The sequence below is a fragment of the Trachurus trachurus genome (genome assembly GCF_905171665.1).
Source record: "Trachurus trachurus genome assembly, chromosome: 1".
Lineage (NCBI taxonomy): Eukaryota > Metazoa > Chordata > Actinopteri > Carangiformes > Carangidae > Trachurus > Trachurus trachurus.
This window is the reverse complement of record NC_139891.1, coordinates 28,201,422-28,219,105: the sequence shown is the minus strand read 5'-3', so window position 1 is coordinate 28,219,105 and position 17,684 is coordinate 28,201,422. Positions and strand designations below refer to the sequence as shown.

The 17,684-nt window shown below is 41.6% G+C and overlaps 2 protein-coding genes across 2 annotated transcripts in view; both read left to right on the top strand.

Moving 5' to 3' along the window:
- LOC310986143 (uncharacterized protein) overlaps positions 1–11,871 on the top strand; it is a gene marked incomplete at both ends in the record, with an annotated part of 30,119 nt that extends 18,248 nt beyond the window's left edge. Inside the window, 23 exons of the mRNA XM_083971931.1 lie at positions 15–104; positions 187–240; positions 409–516; positions 673–780; positions 886–939; positions 1,031–1,084; positions 3,654–3,761; positions 3,878–3,931; positions 5,235–5,288; positions 5,372–5,425; positions 5,509–5,562; positions 5,697–5,804; positions 6,542–6,595; positions 7,714–7,767; positions 8,148–8,201; positions 8,287–8,394; positions 8,499–8,552; positions 10,075–10,128; positions 10,212–10,319; positions 10,863–10,920; positions 11,006–11,015; positions 11,147–11,200; positions 11,802–11,871. Of these exons, the coding sequence (XP_083828057.1) occupies positions 15–104; positions 187–240; positions 409–516; positions 673–780; positions 886–939; positions 1,031–1,084; positions 3,654–3,761; positions 3,878–3,931; positions 5,235–5,288; positions 5,372–5,425; positions 5,509–5,562; positions 5,697–5,804; positions 6,542–6,595; positions 7,714–7,767; positions 8,148–8,201; positions 8,287–8,394; positions 8,499–8,552; positions 10,075–10,128; positions 10,212–10,319; positions 10,863–10,920; positions 11,006–11,015; positions 11,147–11,200; positions 11,802–11,871 (1,578 nt within the window). The remainder of the gene's footprint in view (positions 1–14; positions 105–186; positions 241–408; positions 517–672; positions 781–885; positions 940–1,030; positions 1,085–3,653; positions 3,762–3,877; positions 3,932–5,234; positions 5,289–5,371; positions 5,426–5,508; positions 5,563–5,696; positions 5,805–6,541; positions 6,596–7,713; positions 7,768–8,147; positions 8,202–8,286; positions 8,395–8,498; positions 8,553–10,074; positions 10,129–10,211; positions 10,320–10,862; positions 10,921–11,005; positions 11,016–11,146; positions 11,201–11,801) is intronic.
- Positions 11,872–11,948: 77 nt separating this feature from the next.
- On the top strand, positions 11,949–16,640 carry LOC310986069 (collagen alpha-1(XI) chain-like; the record flags this gene model as incomplete). Its single annotated transcript, XM_083971821.1, has 5 exons — positions 11,949–12,138; positions 12,885–12,997; positions 13,236–13,304; positions 15,028–15,261; positions 16,494–16,640. 5 exons carry the CDS (start codon positions 11,949–11,951, stop codon positions 16,638–16,640), a joined length of 753 nt encoding a protein of 250 aa, XP_083827947.1.
- Positions 16,641–17,684: the final 1,044 nt, after the last annotated feature.

Here is a 17,684-nt window from a genome sequence, read left to right as displayed (position 1 = left end):
TTTTTTGTTCGCAGGGTGACCCAGGTTTATTCGGGACGTCGGGGAAGAGCGGTCCTGCAGGACTTAAAGGGTTCAGGGGAAGCAGAGGAGCTCCAGGAATTATGGTAACACACAGAAACATAGACCACACAACAAAGGAATAACTTCACCTCTTAGGACTGTAAATGATATGAGTGATGTTTCCAGGGGCCTCCTGGTCTGAAAGGAGGATCAGGACCCACAGGAGCCACAGGAGCCATAGTGAGTACTTCTTCTAAAACCTGCTGTTGGTTTGTTACATGAAAACATATTTTTTTCAGCACAATTTTATGTAAATTGCATCAGTATCTTGCCTTTATTGTCTTAGTGCTTTTATTTGGAGAAGATGAGCAGGTGCATGGGCCAACATGTGATATTCTCTGTCCACAGGGGGCATCAGGTGAGCGCGGTCCTTCAGGAACAGCCGGGGCCATAGGACAGCCTGGTCGGGCCGGAGCAATCGGAGGACCTGGACCGATGGGAGAGAAGGGGGAACCTGTAATTAACTATTCATCCTCCTATTAGACCTCACACCCATTTGGAAAAGAAATGCCACATCAAAGTTATCCCTCATCAGTTTTGTTTACGAGCATTTTGTGTTTATTGTTTGTGCAGAATACCATGTGTCAAATGTGTGTGTGTGTTGTGTCTCAGGGAGAGAAAGGTCCTATTGGACCAGCAGGTCAGGATGGAGAGCAGGGACCTGTCGGGATGCTCGGGGCCACGGGTCCTGCAGGGCCTCCGGGAGACGACGGGGATAAGGTAAATTTTTCGTGTGTCTCTGAGAGTCTGATAGGCAAAAGAAAGTATGCGCGTTTCTGCTTCGATAATTAAGAGTGTGTCCTCTGCGTGTGTGTGCCTCCACAGGGAGAGCAGGGAGGCCCCGGACAGAAAGGCAGCAAAGGAGACAAAGGAGAATCAGTGAGTTTACAGAAATACATGAGTGTGAATTGTACTCAGTGATCAGAGTAGCTCTTATCTGGTCTGAATCTCTCTCTCTCTCTCCCCACAGGGTCCTTCAGGTCCAACCGGCACTCAGGGGCCCATCGGTCAGCCTGGACTCCCTGTGAGTCTTCTGCTCTCTTTGTCTTCTCAGTGTCCTCATCCGTCCAGTAGCTCTGCCACTCATTGTTCGATAGAGCCCGGGGGTGTAGCGAACCCCAGGCGGATGATGATGATGATGATGCTTCAGTGTCCAGGTGTCATTATGTTCAGCCGATGGTTTTATTGAACACTCCAGTTTCTGTGGTTACCTTTTCCTCCTCAACACAGTAAGAGCTGAAGAGCCAACCTCAGTACATCAAAGTGAAATAAAAGATAGGAAATCAGACATTAAAAACTGTGATTTTAACCGTTCAGGGTTCACCAGCCCCTGTTCTGGCTGTGTCACCTGTTGTCAGAGATAAACAACTATTCACACTCCCATCTGTACCTGTGGGTCACCAGTTAACCTAACCTGCATGTCTTTGGACTGTGGGAGGAAGTCAAAGAACCTGGAGGAGAGACGAGGAGAACAAACAAATCCAAGTGAAAAGTCTTAAAAGTTAAAAGTAGAGTAAGGCTAAAGAAGGCTACATTTTGAAAATACAATTCACTTCTCTCCGAAGCCTCCAGAGCAGAGGAACGCGCAACGCTTGTTCGTTTTCCTGCCATAACGTTGCTGTAACTTCTCGTTGAATTTAGCAAAGCTAGCATAAGCTCTGGCTCTGACATTTTCCGTATTGTAAATTGTTGAAGACTCACATGCGATTAAGACGCATCACGATCCAGTGAATTTGTTCGTGGCGTTCACAATGACTGCTTTTACAGGACTGTCCGTTCCACTGGTGACTGACTTTTTTTTTTATTTTTATGAAAAAGCGCTTGATTAATTGGTTGCAATCAGGGTGTGAAGAGGATTTCAAGCAATAACAGTAAAAAAAACAAAAAAACAATGCTCCAGAAACAGATCTCCTCCAGGACATTTAAATATCTGAAATGACACCACAGCACAGACGGTGACAGTGAAAGTTAAAATGTGACTGAAATTTCTTCTTTTGGATAAACCCTATTGAGATGAATCATCTCGTTTTCGAGGGGGTCCAAACATATAGACAAACATGAACTCATCGTACAAACATGTTCTCAACAATACAAAAAAAATAAATGAATAAACTAAAGAAAAAAAACAGTCCACAACAATAAAACAAACAAATAAACGAAAAGAAAAAAGGACAAACCACAGTTAACAAAACAACATTGGAACAATACAACTGTAAGAAGGCCACAATGGCCAACATGGGATAACGATATATCATGATTACTATCAATTCACCAAATCAAAAAGAACATGCGTGACATGAGAAGACAGAGCTTGAAGATACCAAAAGAGGAACTGGATCTGATATGAGCAGGAAGGTTATTCCAGTCTACTGGTGCTTTAAACATAAAAGATCTTCTACCAAATGATTTATTGACATTAGAAACAGAAAAATAGAGCTGAGAAGAAAGTCTGATATGATAACTTGATGTATATGGTGTAAGATACTGCAACTAGAAAGGATGGGTAATTAAAGTAAATGCATTTATATATCAGCTATAACCAGTGCATGTGTCTTCTCGTATTCAATGAGGGCCAATTGAGTCTGTCATGTTATTTATATTAAAAGACTGAATTGTTTTCGGACACTCAGAAAGACCAACGTACACAGGTTAGTTGAGGACACGGTTTCATGCAGCGTAGTAACCCGGTTACTGTAGTTACTGCTCAGCGTTCAATACCTAATTCTGTAACAATGCCTTTCCTTATTTTTTGCAGTTTCCGTGATAGAGGCTCGCTCCTTCCTTTGAGTCTGAATTTAAAATGTCAAATGTTCAGAGGCAGAAACTGACCTATTTAACCCACCAGAGGCTGCTTTGTGTTCTGTTACAGTTTTTCAGCCGCATTTTGTGTGGAACAGTTTTAAATGCGAGAAAGTATCACTATGTGCGGTTATTGCTTCTTTTCATCCTCTGTTGTCATAGCAATAAGTTCTCTGCCTGAAGTGTCTGCGTTGCACACGTGTACTTTAAGCTGAATGAAAGCAACACAAACATGAAGAAATCAGGTTTCTCTAATCCCTGACCCCAATTAAGGAAACATTGTGTTACATTTGCATGACATTTAAAAGATCAGATAGGACATAAAGAAACTTAAAAAGCAATATTATAAGTAGAGCAACTACAGAGGCAAAGGCATTAAACTCAAGTGTTGTATTGATTGTGTGGGAGACATTCAAGCCGACAGTGAGTGACCTCGATGGAGAAACATGGATGAAATAGTTTCTTGAAAATGCAGCGCAGCCACAATGCAGCTATTTCCTACAGGAAGAATGTATGACACAGATCGGCTCTGGACCCACATCTGGTCCACTTATAGGTGACAGCTGTGAGTCTGATCACTGTGTTGTTTTAGCTGTGACTCCAGACTTCAGTGTAGTTCAAAAGGCTTTTCTGATAAACCACAGAATTACGTTTATTCACGATCAAACCAATTATTTTTGCTTTATGTCTCCACATCTCTTATGTCTTTGACCACTGCTTCATTTAACCTTTAACCACGTCAAAGCTACAAAAAAAAAACATTGTCTTTATCCTTCTCCTCCGCTGTGTCGTAGGGTGCGGATGGAGATCCAGGTCCCCGGGGCCAGCAGGGCATGTACGGTCCCAAAGGAGACGAGGGACTCCGCGGCTTTAAGGGCTCTAGAGGACCAATAGGATTACAGGTGAGAGATTTGTTCACAAGTCGGGCCGCGGAGCATTGAAGTGATGTCTCTCTGAAAACGATGGAGTGACCTTGGAGCGCCACGCTAATCCTTTAATCCTGTGTGTGTTTTCCAAGGGTATGCCGGGACTGCCAGGAGAGAAGGGTGAGAGTGGACACGTGGGACTAATGGTGAGTTTGTAGAAAACTGTAAATGTAAAAATCTACCTTTTATATATATACAATATAATGGCATGCAAAAGTTTGGCCACCCCTGGTCAACATTTCTGTGAACAGTTAAGCAAGTGGAAGATGAAATGATCTCCAAAAGGCATACAGTTACAGATGACACATTCCATTTACATTTCAAACAATATATATATATATTTTTTTTCATTTTTAACATTTTGAAAATGACAGAAAAGGAAAAGGGCCTGGAGCAAAGGTTTGAGCACCCTGCATAGTTAGTACCTACCTAGTAGCCCCCCCCTTTGGAAACTATCAGTGTCTAAATCAGGGGTGTCAAACATGTGGCCCGCGGGCCAAAACTGGCCCGGCAGGGGATCCAATCTGGCCCCCAGAATGAATTTGCCAAGTGTGAAAATTACATAGAAGGCAAAAGAGGCATATTATTGTTGAAATTGCACATGCATTTTTATCAAGAAATTTCAAGAAGCTTATGCCTCTTGTCAGGCCATCATTGTAAATAAGAACTTCTTAATTGATTCCGCCTGGTTAAATAAATGTTAAATAAAAAAATAAAAAGATTGTTCATAATATGTTTTGTAAAAGAATAGTTCATTAACTGTAAACATCATATAATACAAAGGGAAAAGTTCTTCTTTTTATTTATAGCTTATCATGCTATTATTTTACTGGTCCGGCCCACTTGAGATCCAATTGTGCTGTTTGTGGCCCCTGAACTAAAACGAGTTTGACACCCCTGGTCTAAATAGTAAATATCTTGTCTGAAACCTTGGTCAAAGTTATCTGAGAGCTCAAGTCTCCTGGGTTTCCCATTATTTAGCAGGCTGCAGCTTTGTTTCCATTTTTCACTCTTAAACTGTAGAAAACAAAAATAATACACTGATATTGCTTAAAATATTGCAAAAGAATGTTTCATGTTTAACTGTATGCCTTTTGGAGATCATTTCATCTTCCACTTGCTGAACTGTTCACATTAACAGAAATTTTGACATTGTGTGCCCAAACTTTTGCATGATGCCGCTGTTTATAAGATTTTCCTTCATTTGCACACAGACACATTAGTTAGAGAATCACTCGTCAACATGTTGATGGACCGAGTGCTCACCGTCTTTGAACGCCTGTAAAGTTTCACGGCTGCTTCTTGCTCAGTTGTGTTGCTGTCCTCACACAGAGAGACGTGTGAACACCTGCCAAAGCACTAAAACTGCCTCTGTGCAGCAGCAGGTATCTCACTCTGCCTGCAATGACTCACTGTTATTTCTCTCCCTCTTCACATACCTGTTTTTAGGGTCCACCTGGACAACTAGGGCCCTCTGGACCTCAAGGACCTGTTGGGGGACAGGTAAGTCTGACAGATGCATCCTCACTCAGTAAAAGCACTTGTTTTGACTTTTAGAGAAACATTATGATGTGTTTGCTGTGCAGGGTCCGAGTGGGCGGATAGGAATGATCGGACAGCCAGGTGTTGTTGGAGAGAAGGTAAAAAAATAAAGACTGCACATTACAATGTTCAAATAATTCATCTTTCTGCATTAAATAAACTCCATTTATTTCTATATTAGGGGGAGGACGGTGAGGCAGGTGACCCTGGGCCGGTTGGTTTGGCCGGAAGAGCTGTGAGTTTGTTTGATTTCTTTCTTCTTTTTAAATCAAAGAGCCCTTTTAACTGTTCTACCCTCAATCACCAGTTCTATCATTGTCTACCCACGGCTTCGTTATGACTCACACTGATGCTCCGTTATTACCTCAGGGACTAAAAGGAGAGCAGGGGGAGAAGGGAGATACGGGAGCTTCGGGGGCAGCTGGTCCTCCGGGAGCGAGAGGGACCCCAGGAGAGGACGGAGCCAAGGGCAACGCTGTGAGAAACACACACGATATCAAAAGCAATAACAGTCTTCATTACTATGCTGTTATCGCCGATGCAATACAATGCAACACAAAGCACTTAACTTTTGTACAGTCTGTGGTAGAATAACTCAAATGCCTCCGAGTGAACACCCAGCTGCACTGCAGTCAGATAAAGACAAAGCAACATAGCTGTAACAAGTGGAAGATAGTGGGTTTCATGGCTACAGCTTCTTTAAATCTAAATGTACTAGTGGTTTTTCCCACTAAGCTCTTTACCAGCATGAATGAAAAATATGTATTTTGCTGAACTGATGTCTGGTCTTAAGTGCTACCAGTTCAATTGTACATAACTTTTTATATTGATTTGACTACACAATAAATGTTAATAGTGGACAATCAGACAGACACTTAGGAAATAGAGAAATGCTGAATCACTGTATGCAGAAAATAATCAAAATAGAAAAAAAAACTCTCAAATAAAGTAGTAAAATGGACATGAGAGGTGAAAGAACATATTTTCTGAGCAGATTTCCTCTTCATCTTTTTTTCTTCAATGAAGATTATCCAATTTAGAAAATAGTCAGCCTCAGAAAATAGATGAAGAAACAAACTTTATGTCTGTTTGTTCCTGCTCTACTTCTTCTGCAGTTCGTTTTCTCTGCCTTTGTAGAGTGGTACATGATTCACTACTTTTATAGCCTGTTCTGTCGCACACTATTAGTAACTCCAGTCTTCTTGCTCCCTCAGGGTCCCCCAGGCCTCACTGGGGACCTTGGACAGCAGGGAGAAGCCGGACCCAATGTGAGTGCCCTCTCTTTTTATTCATCCTCCTTTTTCCCCTTCCTAATCCTTGTCTTCTAATTAAAAGTCTTTTGGTAGTTATTGAACTGCCGTGTCCAATTGCCAGAGCAAAGGCTGATCAAAAAGATCCTTAACTGGGATTTCCCTTCATCTCAGGAATGTCATACTTGGTGTGTAATATAAAATCCATAAGGATTTATAGGAAACCCTGGTTTGAGAAAATGAGCAAAAAGCCAGACTTCAAAATGAATGTATATCAAAGATGTGCACATAGAACTTCTATATATATATATTCAACTTAGTTTGGAGAAAAGGCAAAGTTTTGTGCAAAGTTTGGGTGAAGTAGAAATTAAATTTTTCGTTTTAACTTGCACTTGAACAGATAATAAGTCAGTATTTGGAAGTTTTTAGTTACAACGTCTCCTGATTTTGTTTTAGTTTGTTATATTTTGAATTAACCTTTAAAAAATGAGATGTCTTGTTTTGTGAGTATCTTGTCGTGGAGCTGTACATCTCAACTTACATGATGCTACATAATGGCCTGGTTGCTGTTGTTTTCTACACAGATCAATCAAGAAAATCTCCATCTCGACTCATTTTACCTTTAAAACACTCTAAACTGTATTTTCTGTTCGAGGATGTGTTTTTTATTTATCCATAAGGCCCTACTTGGGAAGCTTCCATCGTATTCAACCTCGCTTTTAAATCTCAACTTTACCGGCGGTCTCCATACACGCTCACAGTCCCATATCAGTCTGAATATTCACCTTCTATGCACCACACCGCTGGAATAAACCACTGGACTCACTGAAACTTAACAAACTCATTTAAATAGAGGCTTTCAAAGCTCTACTTAGTGTTGCGGTCCCGAATATTCAGCCTTGTTCTTGTTATTCTTCGTCTGGTTCTCTGTTATATTTTGCACTTTATATTCCTGTACTCATGTATTGCATTGACGTATTGTGATCTGTATTTCGAACTGTGTTCAATTGCAGGAGCGTCCTTGAAAAAGAGAGTTTGCTCTCAATGGACCTCCCTGTTAAAATAAAGGTTAATTGAAAAAAATGAAAAATGTGTGTAGTTTTCCTCTGCCCACCTTTTTTTTTGTCTCTCCTCAGGGTGTGGATGGTTTGGCCGGGACTAAAGGAGACGCAGGAGATCCTGGAAATGCTGTGAGATCCTCTCCTCTAACATCATACACTATAAATATTTCCAATTACTAATGAATTATTCCTTATTTATATCAAATATATGATGTAACCTACTTCCTTAAATTCCTTAGGGACCACCGGGAGCAACAGGGGAACCTGGACCATCTGGACCTCCAGGGCGACGGGTGTGTGTTTTGTTGTGTTTGTTCATTTCTGTAAACCACTCTGATGCACTGGTTTCTGTTTCCTGTGAGATTAAGTAAAAAAGTGAAACCCTCTTCTCCTGGTTGTTTGAGGTCGGGACTATTTTTCTTAATGCATTTCCACAGTGTTTGTGTGTGTATTTGTGTGTATTTCTATGACAGATTCAGGTTAAAATGTTTTACAATGTTGTTCTTCAGGGCCACTTGGGTAAACCAGGGAAGGAAGGGAAGGCGGGCCTGAAAGGAGTGAAGGTGAGCGTCAGGAAACAGCTCTTTGAGTCATAACTTCTGAGTCATAACAGTGTCTGAAGGTCATCCTGCTCTCTCTTCGTTCCAGGGGGCTCCCGGTTTCGAGGGTCCCATCGGGAAAACGGGGCCTGTTGGCGCCCAGGGGCATTCTGGCAAATTCGGCCCCCAGGGTCTAAGAGGAATCCCAGGCCCTGCAGTACGTTGGCGTAATAATGAAAGCAACAGAATGAATCAGAGAAGCACAGAAGAAGACGGAGGTTAATACTAAATAATTTCTGTCTGTGTGTGTCTTCATCTCAGGGTGAGCAGGGTTTAAATGGACCACCTGGACAGACGGGACCACCAGGCCCCATGGTGAGATGACATTGTCAGACATAAAAATTTCAAAGGTTTTTCATTACACAATGGAGAAAATCAGTTTTTTTTTTTTTTTTTTGGCAAGACGTAGAAGAGCACTGATGTCAGCTACAGTATCCAGTTAACTTAGCTTAGCACAAACGCAGTTACAGGGAACAGTTACAGTACATTTAGAAAGTGAGTGGTGTTTAATAAGTTAGTTAGTTAGTTAGTTAGTTAGTTAGTTAGTTAGTTAGATACTTTAAAGCAGTACTTAAGAACTTTCAATTTTGGTTGAGTTTGGCGGTGCCAGTGGCCCAATGCGGTAGTGTTTTGCCTGAAGGAAGACTCCATTTCCCATGAGCACCAGCGTGTAGCGCCGTAAACATCCTGATCTCCCAGTGCATGGAAATTAACTGAAGATGTCCAAACTAAGTTTCTGTTACCAGCGGATCATTTCACAGTAAACACACATACACAATATTGTGTAATCCGACGGAAAGGTGCAGCATTGCCTGCTCCCTCCTCGTCGTGACTCGTGAAAGTGAAAGTGAAACTCAAGTGAGAGCCGGGTTCCTACCACGCTCCTCAAAGCTGCTTAGAGCCAGTGAAGGTGATACAGACCCCCTCAGGCCATGACAGAGGTGTCATTCAACCTGTTGTAAGTCGATGTACCATCACAAAAGTTATGAAAATATAATATGAAGGTTGAAAAGTTCCTTAGTGTTGGTTTAATAATCCTTCACAGGAAATGTTGGTAGTTACAGCAGCAGTATTCACATGTCATCCATTGCATCAATAATAAAAAATAAGAAAGATAACAGCTCTATCTAGAGAATTGCAGACTTGAGTATAAAATTAAGCTAAGCTATAACTCCCAATAACCTAATAAACCTACAAGTAGAAATGCCAATGCAATACATATAAATACATATAAATAAATACATCAGAGGTAAAAGACTAAAACTAGTTAATTATAATTTGAAACAACAAGTTCTGTTTTAAAAGGAAAGTAAAGTGCTGGAGTGCTGGAGTATTACACGTTAGGCTGAGCTATTGCACATTGAAGAGTTTTATGGCGGCAGGGAGGAAAGACTTCCTGTAGCGTTCTGTCTTAGATCTGGGTGGAATCAGCCTGACACTGAAGCTGCTCTGCCGAAACACCTCCACAGCATGAAGTGGGTGCATGTCGTTGTTCATAATGGTTTACATTTATATAGCACTTTACTACTGATACCCGATACCCAAAGCGCATACAGAAACCATCATTCATTCATGGTGGTACATGCCTATGTAGCTCACAATATTGAGTCTGTTTCCAAATATATAGAACTATTAAAGAGAAGAGATGAAGATTTTATTGTTGTTTGTTTTCTTATTGAAATTATGACAAAATTGCTCTGCTCATTTCCTTTGCCATAACAATAAAAATAGGTGGGTGATGATGTTATATCTCTGACAGAGTAGACGATGAATGTTTGTTTTTATGTGCATTGTTGTGCATGTTTTTGACCTCGTTATAACTTCATCTTCTTCTCAGGGACCACCAGGATTACCAGGGTTTAAGGGAGACCCCGGCAAGAAGGGAGACAAGGTGTGTGTGTACGCATAAATATCTGCTCTGCCTTCTTTACTGTGACTGTGGCCGTGATGATCTCATCAGTGACGTCTGTGCAGGGTCACGGTGGACTCATCGGTCTGATCGGACCTCCAGGAGACATCGGAGAGAAGGGCGACAGGGGACTGCCAGGAAACCAGGGATTATCAGGCCCGAAAGGAGATGAGGTACGGTAAACGCACACACACATACACACAAAAGCAGTACCAACCAGGCGATATATATATATATATATATAGATGGTCCTTTCATGTTAGCTGGTTCATGACAGTTTAATTTCATGCCTTTATTAGAGCTCCGCCCTTTCTGTTCCTGCCGCTGTACGTGAAATTGAGTTCCCTTTATACCACGGCACAAACATGAAATACAATTTCTTTGATCAATGAAATCTTACTATAACATTTCACAATGTTATCCCAGCCGCTGCTCGCAGGTTAATCCATGTTTAAAAGATGAGGCTGCCGATATTATCTATCTCTCCAATGTTCCTCAGATCCCAATGCAAAGATCAAAAAGAACACTTTCCTATTAAGTGTTTCCTTGGATCTTGAGACTGAGTGTAATAGTCGAGGTAGAGAAGTCGGAAAGTTTTGAGAGACAGTTTACAGATTGTTTTGGTCTTTTCATACAGTAGATTTTGTCAACGATAGACACGATAGAAAGTAATATCTAATAGTCACAAATTTGTTTCTCTTTGTGTTTTCTATCAGGGCCCAGTCGGCCCAGCAGGTCCCCACGGTCCCCCCGGCCCCTCTGGCCTGTCTGTGAGTACACAGGATTATACTGACAACACATAAACATGTAATATTGTTGTTGAAGTGTCATTGACCCCACCTCTGTGTCTCTCTCTCAGGGTGCGATTGGTCTGAAGGGCTCCAAAGGAAACCTGGTGAATATGACACTCGTTGTTTTATTAGATTATGTTTTTTATTATTATTATTTCATTACATCACGACTCAAAACTGATCACGTTGCTCTGTGTGTTTATATTTAGGGTCCGATCGGCCCCAGAGGAGACACCGGGCCTGCAGGACCTCCAGGACCACCAGTGAGTAAAACCACCACCTCAACAAGACTCATTTATTCACATTTATCAGTCTGACACCTCCTCTCCTCCCTTCTCCTCCCGTTTCCTTCCGTTTCCTTTCCTGTCCTCTCCTCTTGTTTCTTCTCCTCTCCTCTCCTCTTGTTTCTTCTCCTCTCCTCTCCTCTCCTCTCCTCTCCTCTCCTCTCCTCTCCTCTCCTCTCCTCTCCTCTCCTCTCCTCTCCTCTCCTCTCCTCTCCTCTCCACTTCTCTCCTCCTCTCTCTCATCTCCTCTCCTCTTGTTTCCTCTCCTCTCATCTCCTTTCGTTTCCTCTCCTCTCCATTCCTTCTCTCTCCTCTCTTGTTTCCTCTCCTCTCTTTTCCTCTCCTCTCCTCTCCTCTCCTCTCCTCTCCTCTCCTCTCCTCTCCTCTCCTCTCCTCTCCTCTCCTCTCTTTTCCTCTCCTCTCCTCTCCTCTCCTCTCCTCTCCTCTCCTCTCCTCTCCTCTCCTCTCCTCTCCTCTCCTCTCCTCTCCTCTCCTCTCCTCACCTCTCCTCTCTTTTCCTCTCCTCACCTCTCCTCTCTTTTCCTCTCCTCTCCTCTCCTCTCCTCTCCTCTCCTCTCAGGGACAGCCAGCGGCCGGAGTTGTCCCTCTGCCAGGGCGAGGACGGAGAAGGAGGACCCACGAATCTGTAGATGGCGCGGCTCTCCACGAAGCAGCGGCAGAGGAGGAGGAGGAGGCTGTCAACGGAGGAGGAGAGGAGGAGGAGTGGATGCAGCGGGACCAGGCGCAGCCCAACGGTTGGATGAAGGACAAGGAGGGCCAAGGCATGGAGGAGGTGTTTGCATCTCTGTCCTCCATGAAAGTGGACGTGGAGGGTCTGCGTAACCCACTGGGGACGTTCCACAGCCCCGCCCGCACCTGCAAGGAGCTGTGGCTCCTCCACCCGGAGCTCCCCAACGGTACAGCACCAGTTTGAGTTTTTATCCACAAAGTTTATCACAGCTGCTTGTTTTCATATTTCATTTAATTTATTTTAATTTTGATTTATTCCATTCATGGTTTACATACTTCACATGGTTGCACATATTTACATGACGTACACATAATCACCATGAATGAAAAGGAGCAGGATGAAGAAAAACTTATAGTACCTGCCCCTCTCTATTGTTATAATTGCATTGGCTTACTATCAACACCAATATTATACGCTATTTCAAAAAATTAAAGATGATGAAACACATAATAATAACAAGAAAACAAACAAGCAAAATAGCAGTGGACACCACTCGTCTATCTATCTTTTCTTTTTTCGTTTTTCGTAGGCGCTTATCTTTTCTTTTTTAAACATTTTCTTTAACTGAGATATACTTGTACAACTTTTTAGTCCCTTGCTTTGTGAATGCCATAGTTTTACACCTGCAACAGAAATACACATTTGTTTTAAGCTTAGCCTTGCAAATGTACAGTATGTTTAAAATAAAGCTTCAGTCTGTTGTCCTCTTCCTCGAATTCAGGTTGATTCTCTCTCCCTGTTTTTCTCTTCTTCAGCTCTGTGTGTTTGTTTCTTCTCCTCATTTACTCTCAACCGTCTCTGCAGGAACCGTCACTCTTTTGTGTTTTTGTTGTTGTGTTGTTGTGGAATTAGCCTTGAGTTTTTTTGACCCCTCTGCCCCCCCTCCTCCTCCTTCTCTCCTTCTCTCCACAGGTGAATACTGGATAGATCCGAACCAGGGTTGCCATAGAGACTCCTTCAAAGTGTTTTGTAACTTCACCGCAGAGGGAGAGACGTGTCTGCACCCCGACAAGAAGTTCCAGTCGGTTAGTTTGCATAAACACACAGAAAGACAAAGACAAACACACACACACACACACACACAATTGTAGTTATTAATTTATTCATTCATGAGTATTTGATGAACTTTACAAAGCTCGCAGCAGCCTTTGCCAAAAGCTGCGCGAGTTAGAGAGAGATTAAACAGTATCTAGTCGTCATCCTCTGTATGTTGACTCTGCAAACACCAAACAGACTGTTTGTTGTCGTTCTGTTTGTCATCAGGTAAAATTAGCTGCCTGGAAAGGGGAGAAGCAAGGCACGTGGTACAGTAAATTCAGGAAAGGAAAACAGGTAAGGTGTGATAATTCTGCATCCTATCAGCGTAGCTATCGGGTGTTTTTTTTTTTATACAGCCACTTCACGGAGGAGGACTTTGTGAATGTGAAATTGTTTAATCAGAAGTATAAACAGTGCTGAAAGCGTGAGTGATATTTGGTTGAATGCCAGATGGAAATCTAAAGAGGTTCTTCATTTTCAAAGCAGCATTTGGCAGACGCTGTTTCCCAGAGTGTCTAAAACTGCTGCTCGGAAAAAGATAAAACCATCACATCACATCGTCACAAATTGACGTTAGACATTTGGCAGCAATCAGATCATATTAGACGATGAGCACACCAGGAGCTGTTGTGTTTTTCCATTTTTTTTTAACTAACGAGCTTCAGCTAATTTTCGTTGATAAACAACAAGGGGTGCGTCGATGCCACGAGGGTTAGAGTTCCCTTTGTACTACCACAGCAGAGACACGGCGCTCGACTCGGCGGTGGCGCGTTCGGCTCGGCTCGTCCTAATGAACAAACTCAGCAGTGTTCAAAGGAAGGAAGCCTGCGAGGGTTCTTGTCCTTGTTGCTCCGCTGCCTGACAAACTTAATTTAAGTGCTAAGCGGTAGCTCGGTGGGAAGCACAAGGAGCACACAAGTTAAAAGTAAATTTGAACACACAAGAAAAAACATGATGACTGTGTTTAACGCTGTGCAGTAGAGAGTTGGCAAAAACGTAGCAAATCCCCCAGGTGGAGACAAAATAGAGACACTGAAGTTGGGTATAAGTTTATAGAGAACTGAATGTTTACTGTTGACTGTATTTAGAGTAGCTGATTATAAAACTAAGAGAAAATCTGGTGACTTTGTTTTCATGCATTCGGTTTATTTTGTTTTACTTTGAATATGGAATGACGGAGTAGTGAATAAGGGATGGGAACTGAAAAGCTTTTCAAGCATACAGTATGTTGTTTATTGATTTGAATATTGGTCTTGTTTTTTGGGACACTATAACACATATTTTTTTATTTTATATGTCTTTTCTTTTTCTCTTTTAAAAAAAAAACTTTATTGGCTTTAATGCACATTAACAGGCAATTAACATCACAAAAGAATACAAAGAATCATCTTGAGATTGGGTCTCATCTGTCGCATAGCACTGTAAAGGGTATAGCACATATCGTATCTAGTTCTGTACTCCAAAAAAGGGATATTTTAGATAATAAAGAAAAGAAAAAGAAAAAAAATGAATAGAGTATAGGTGTACAAGAGTCCTAGGTGAGATAGTCAGTAACTGGGGTCCACCTTCTCATAAAAACAGGTACTCTTAGCTGTAATTGGGCAGTCATATATTCCATCATGTAGACGTGTTTTACTTGGGAGGGTCAGGCTTCATCCAATTGATAGCAATAATTTTTCTTGCAATCATCAACAAAATATGTAATATATAACATTGTTCTGCACTAAACAGGTGATAATCTAGTAATCTAATCTAATAAAAATAACAAAGAGTCCATGGTCCACTGCCAATTTTTTTCCAGTTCTTCTTTGACATTTTTCCAAAATATTTGTATTTTCGGGCAGTCCCAAAATATGAGTATGGTTGCCGACCATACCACAGTTCCTCCAGCATTTGTTGCTGGGATTGTTCTTGGAAACAAAAGTTGTTAGTGGTGTCCTCTTTTTGTTTGAAATACCAATCAATCAATCAATATTTCACCTTTACATTGGTGCATATACTGTATGTCCTTCTCCAGATTTCCTACTCCGGGGCAGACGGCGTTCCCATCCACGTCGTCCAGTTGAACTTCCTGAAGCTGCTGAGCGCCACGGCCAAACAGACCTTCACCTACCACTGCCTCAACTCGGCCGCCTGGCTCCACACCGCCACCTACGGCCACGAACACGCGCTGCGCTTCAGAGGCAGCGACGGGGAAGAGATGACGCACGAGAACTCGCATTACATCACTGCACTGTACGACGGGTGTCAGGTGAGCGACACGGACATAAAGTACTGCACGACCACGACCACACACACAAGAGGATGTCTCTGCGAACCCGTAGATCTAGGCTTCTTATGTTTTTGTGACAAACTGCAACTAAATTAGCGTTACAAGTTTCAATTTTATTAAGTTTTATTACACCCATATACAAATGTCAATCACCCAAAATACAAATGGCAATCACCATGCCAGTGACCTTAAACTCACCACGGAGCTGGTTGATTATACGGTCAATGATGCTGTTAGCACCGTGTCATTTACTAGTACACACCGCTCTCATACCACAACCACTGTGAGCTCAGTGTGTCTGTGTACACACCTGCTCTTTGATCACAGTGCAGGAGTCAGACAGACTGAGACAAGAGGCACAAAACTAAAAAAAAAAAAAAAAAAAAACAGAACCGTCGTTATTCAAAACAGTCAATTAAATAAATAATGCACTTATGCATCCTTATGTGTAGGTAAGTCCAACTCGCAGATCCATGATTGCATTGTTGCATTGCATTGTTTCACTTGATCCAGCTGGTAGGTACTTTATTAATCTGTCAGGGGGAAACTCCAATGTCACTGCAACCCAAAATACATTTAAAATACACAATTTAAAATACACAAAATACAATACAAATACATTAAAATACACAGGGACAGACACGCTGGTGCAACAAAGTGCAGAGAGCAAGGTGCAGTCCATAAAATCAATATGGTTATAAAGATACGCTTCAGCACCCAATTCACAGCCATTGTGTCAGACCACAGAATTAAAAAGATGAATCAGGACACGACGCAACCTGCAGCCTGCGGGTCTGCAGACGCATTCTCCTCCACACACACGTAGGGCCGCATTATGTAATAATGTAATAAATCTTCACCTCATGATGTAATAAACCACATTTTGTAATAAAATTCTACAACGCAGTATGTAATAAACTTTGCCACATTTTGTCATAAGTTGTAACATAATGCACCAAAGATTATTACAAAATGCGGCTGTTCCACTTTTTTTATGAAGAAAATGCGAAAAATTGGTGCCTTATGTAACAACTTATTACAAAATGTATTACATATTGCATTGAAGAATTTTTTTTTTACAAAATGCTGCCTTATTACAGATAAGGTGAACATTTATTACAATATTACATCATGCAACGTTATCAGTTCATGTGGCGCTACACAACCTTTACGTTCTCTGACGATGTCGTTGTTGTGTTTCTGTCCTGCAGACGCGCTCGGGGCAGGAGAGGACTGTGTTGGAGTTTGACGCTCCGATGTCCAACACGCTCCCCATCATTGACGTGGCTGTGTCCGACTTTGGGAACGGGAACCAGAAATTTGGTTTCCAAGTCGGCCCGGTCTGCTACAGCGGTTAACGGAGCCGGGCGGGGAGGAGCAAAAGTAATTTAAAAAAGGAAAAAAAAGAGCCATGGACACTTTCTACATGCAGGGAGAGAACTACATTCAAGACTTAACCTGGTGCCACATATTTATATCTCAGTTTACCTACAGCAGTGTTCCTTCATCTAAACAATAATCATGTTACACACACAGTCATCCACTCAGTTTCTATTCATGCATTGACTGTCAACCCCTCAGCTTCCTCTGAAGATGTTTCTCCTCTATGTAGGAGAGTGGTGCTCTCACAGATCCATCCATGTCTGCTCGCACACTTATTGATGTACACACAGTCAAGTCTCCAAAATGTTATTGACAGTCATTTTTCAAAGGTACTAAAAAATGCAGCGTTCACCCATCCTGTTGTTCTGTGTCATCATCAAACCTCAATTTGTTGTGTAGTTTTTTTGTTTGTATGTTGTAATTTTGTTGTTATAATTATCTATTATGTAATGTATATTGGAGTGTAAGTCATCACGGTGCTATTATGTAGCTCCCCGCGGAGTACATTTCTTTGTAAAAGGGAACTGGGGCAGTGCATTTTTTTTAATTTTTTTTTTATATTGTGAAGCCATGTTTTATATTTTTTTAACATAACAAACCAAACTGTTACGTGATTGCCTCAAGGTCTTTCTATGCATAATGTGGGGAAGTGAGTGAGTAACATATGTTAATAAAAGTACAGAGTGTACATTTTAGTTAATATGATGAGATTTACTTTTATTGATTTAAGAAGCACACAAACACACACACCTGTTGCTGCTTCACGATCAGGAAAGACCCTTATAGTTATGTTCTGTTTACTTCTGTTGTTCCAGATTTCTTGATGAACACTATATATACTGTATATTGTATTTTAAAACTATATCAAGTCAAAGCAGTGTTTGTTAGTTTGTCAGCTGATTACCACTTTGGTTTGCACATATAAGACATTTTGCGCAGATGTTGAGTGATGAAACTGACTGATCTTAGCGAGACCCTGACTTTTCATCTTGCTGCACCACGATTTTTGTCGTTTGCCC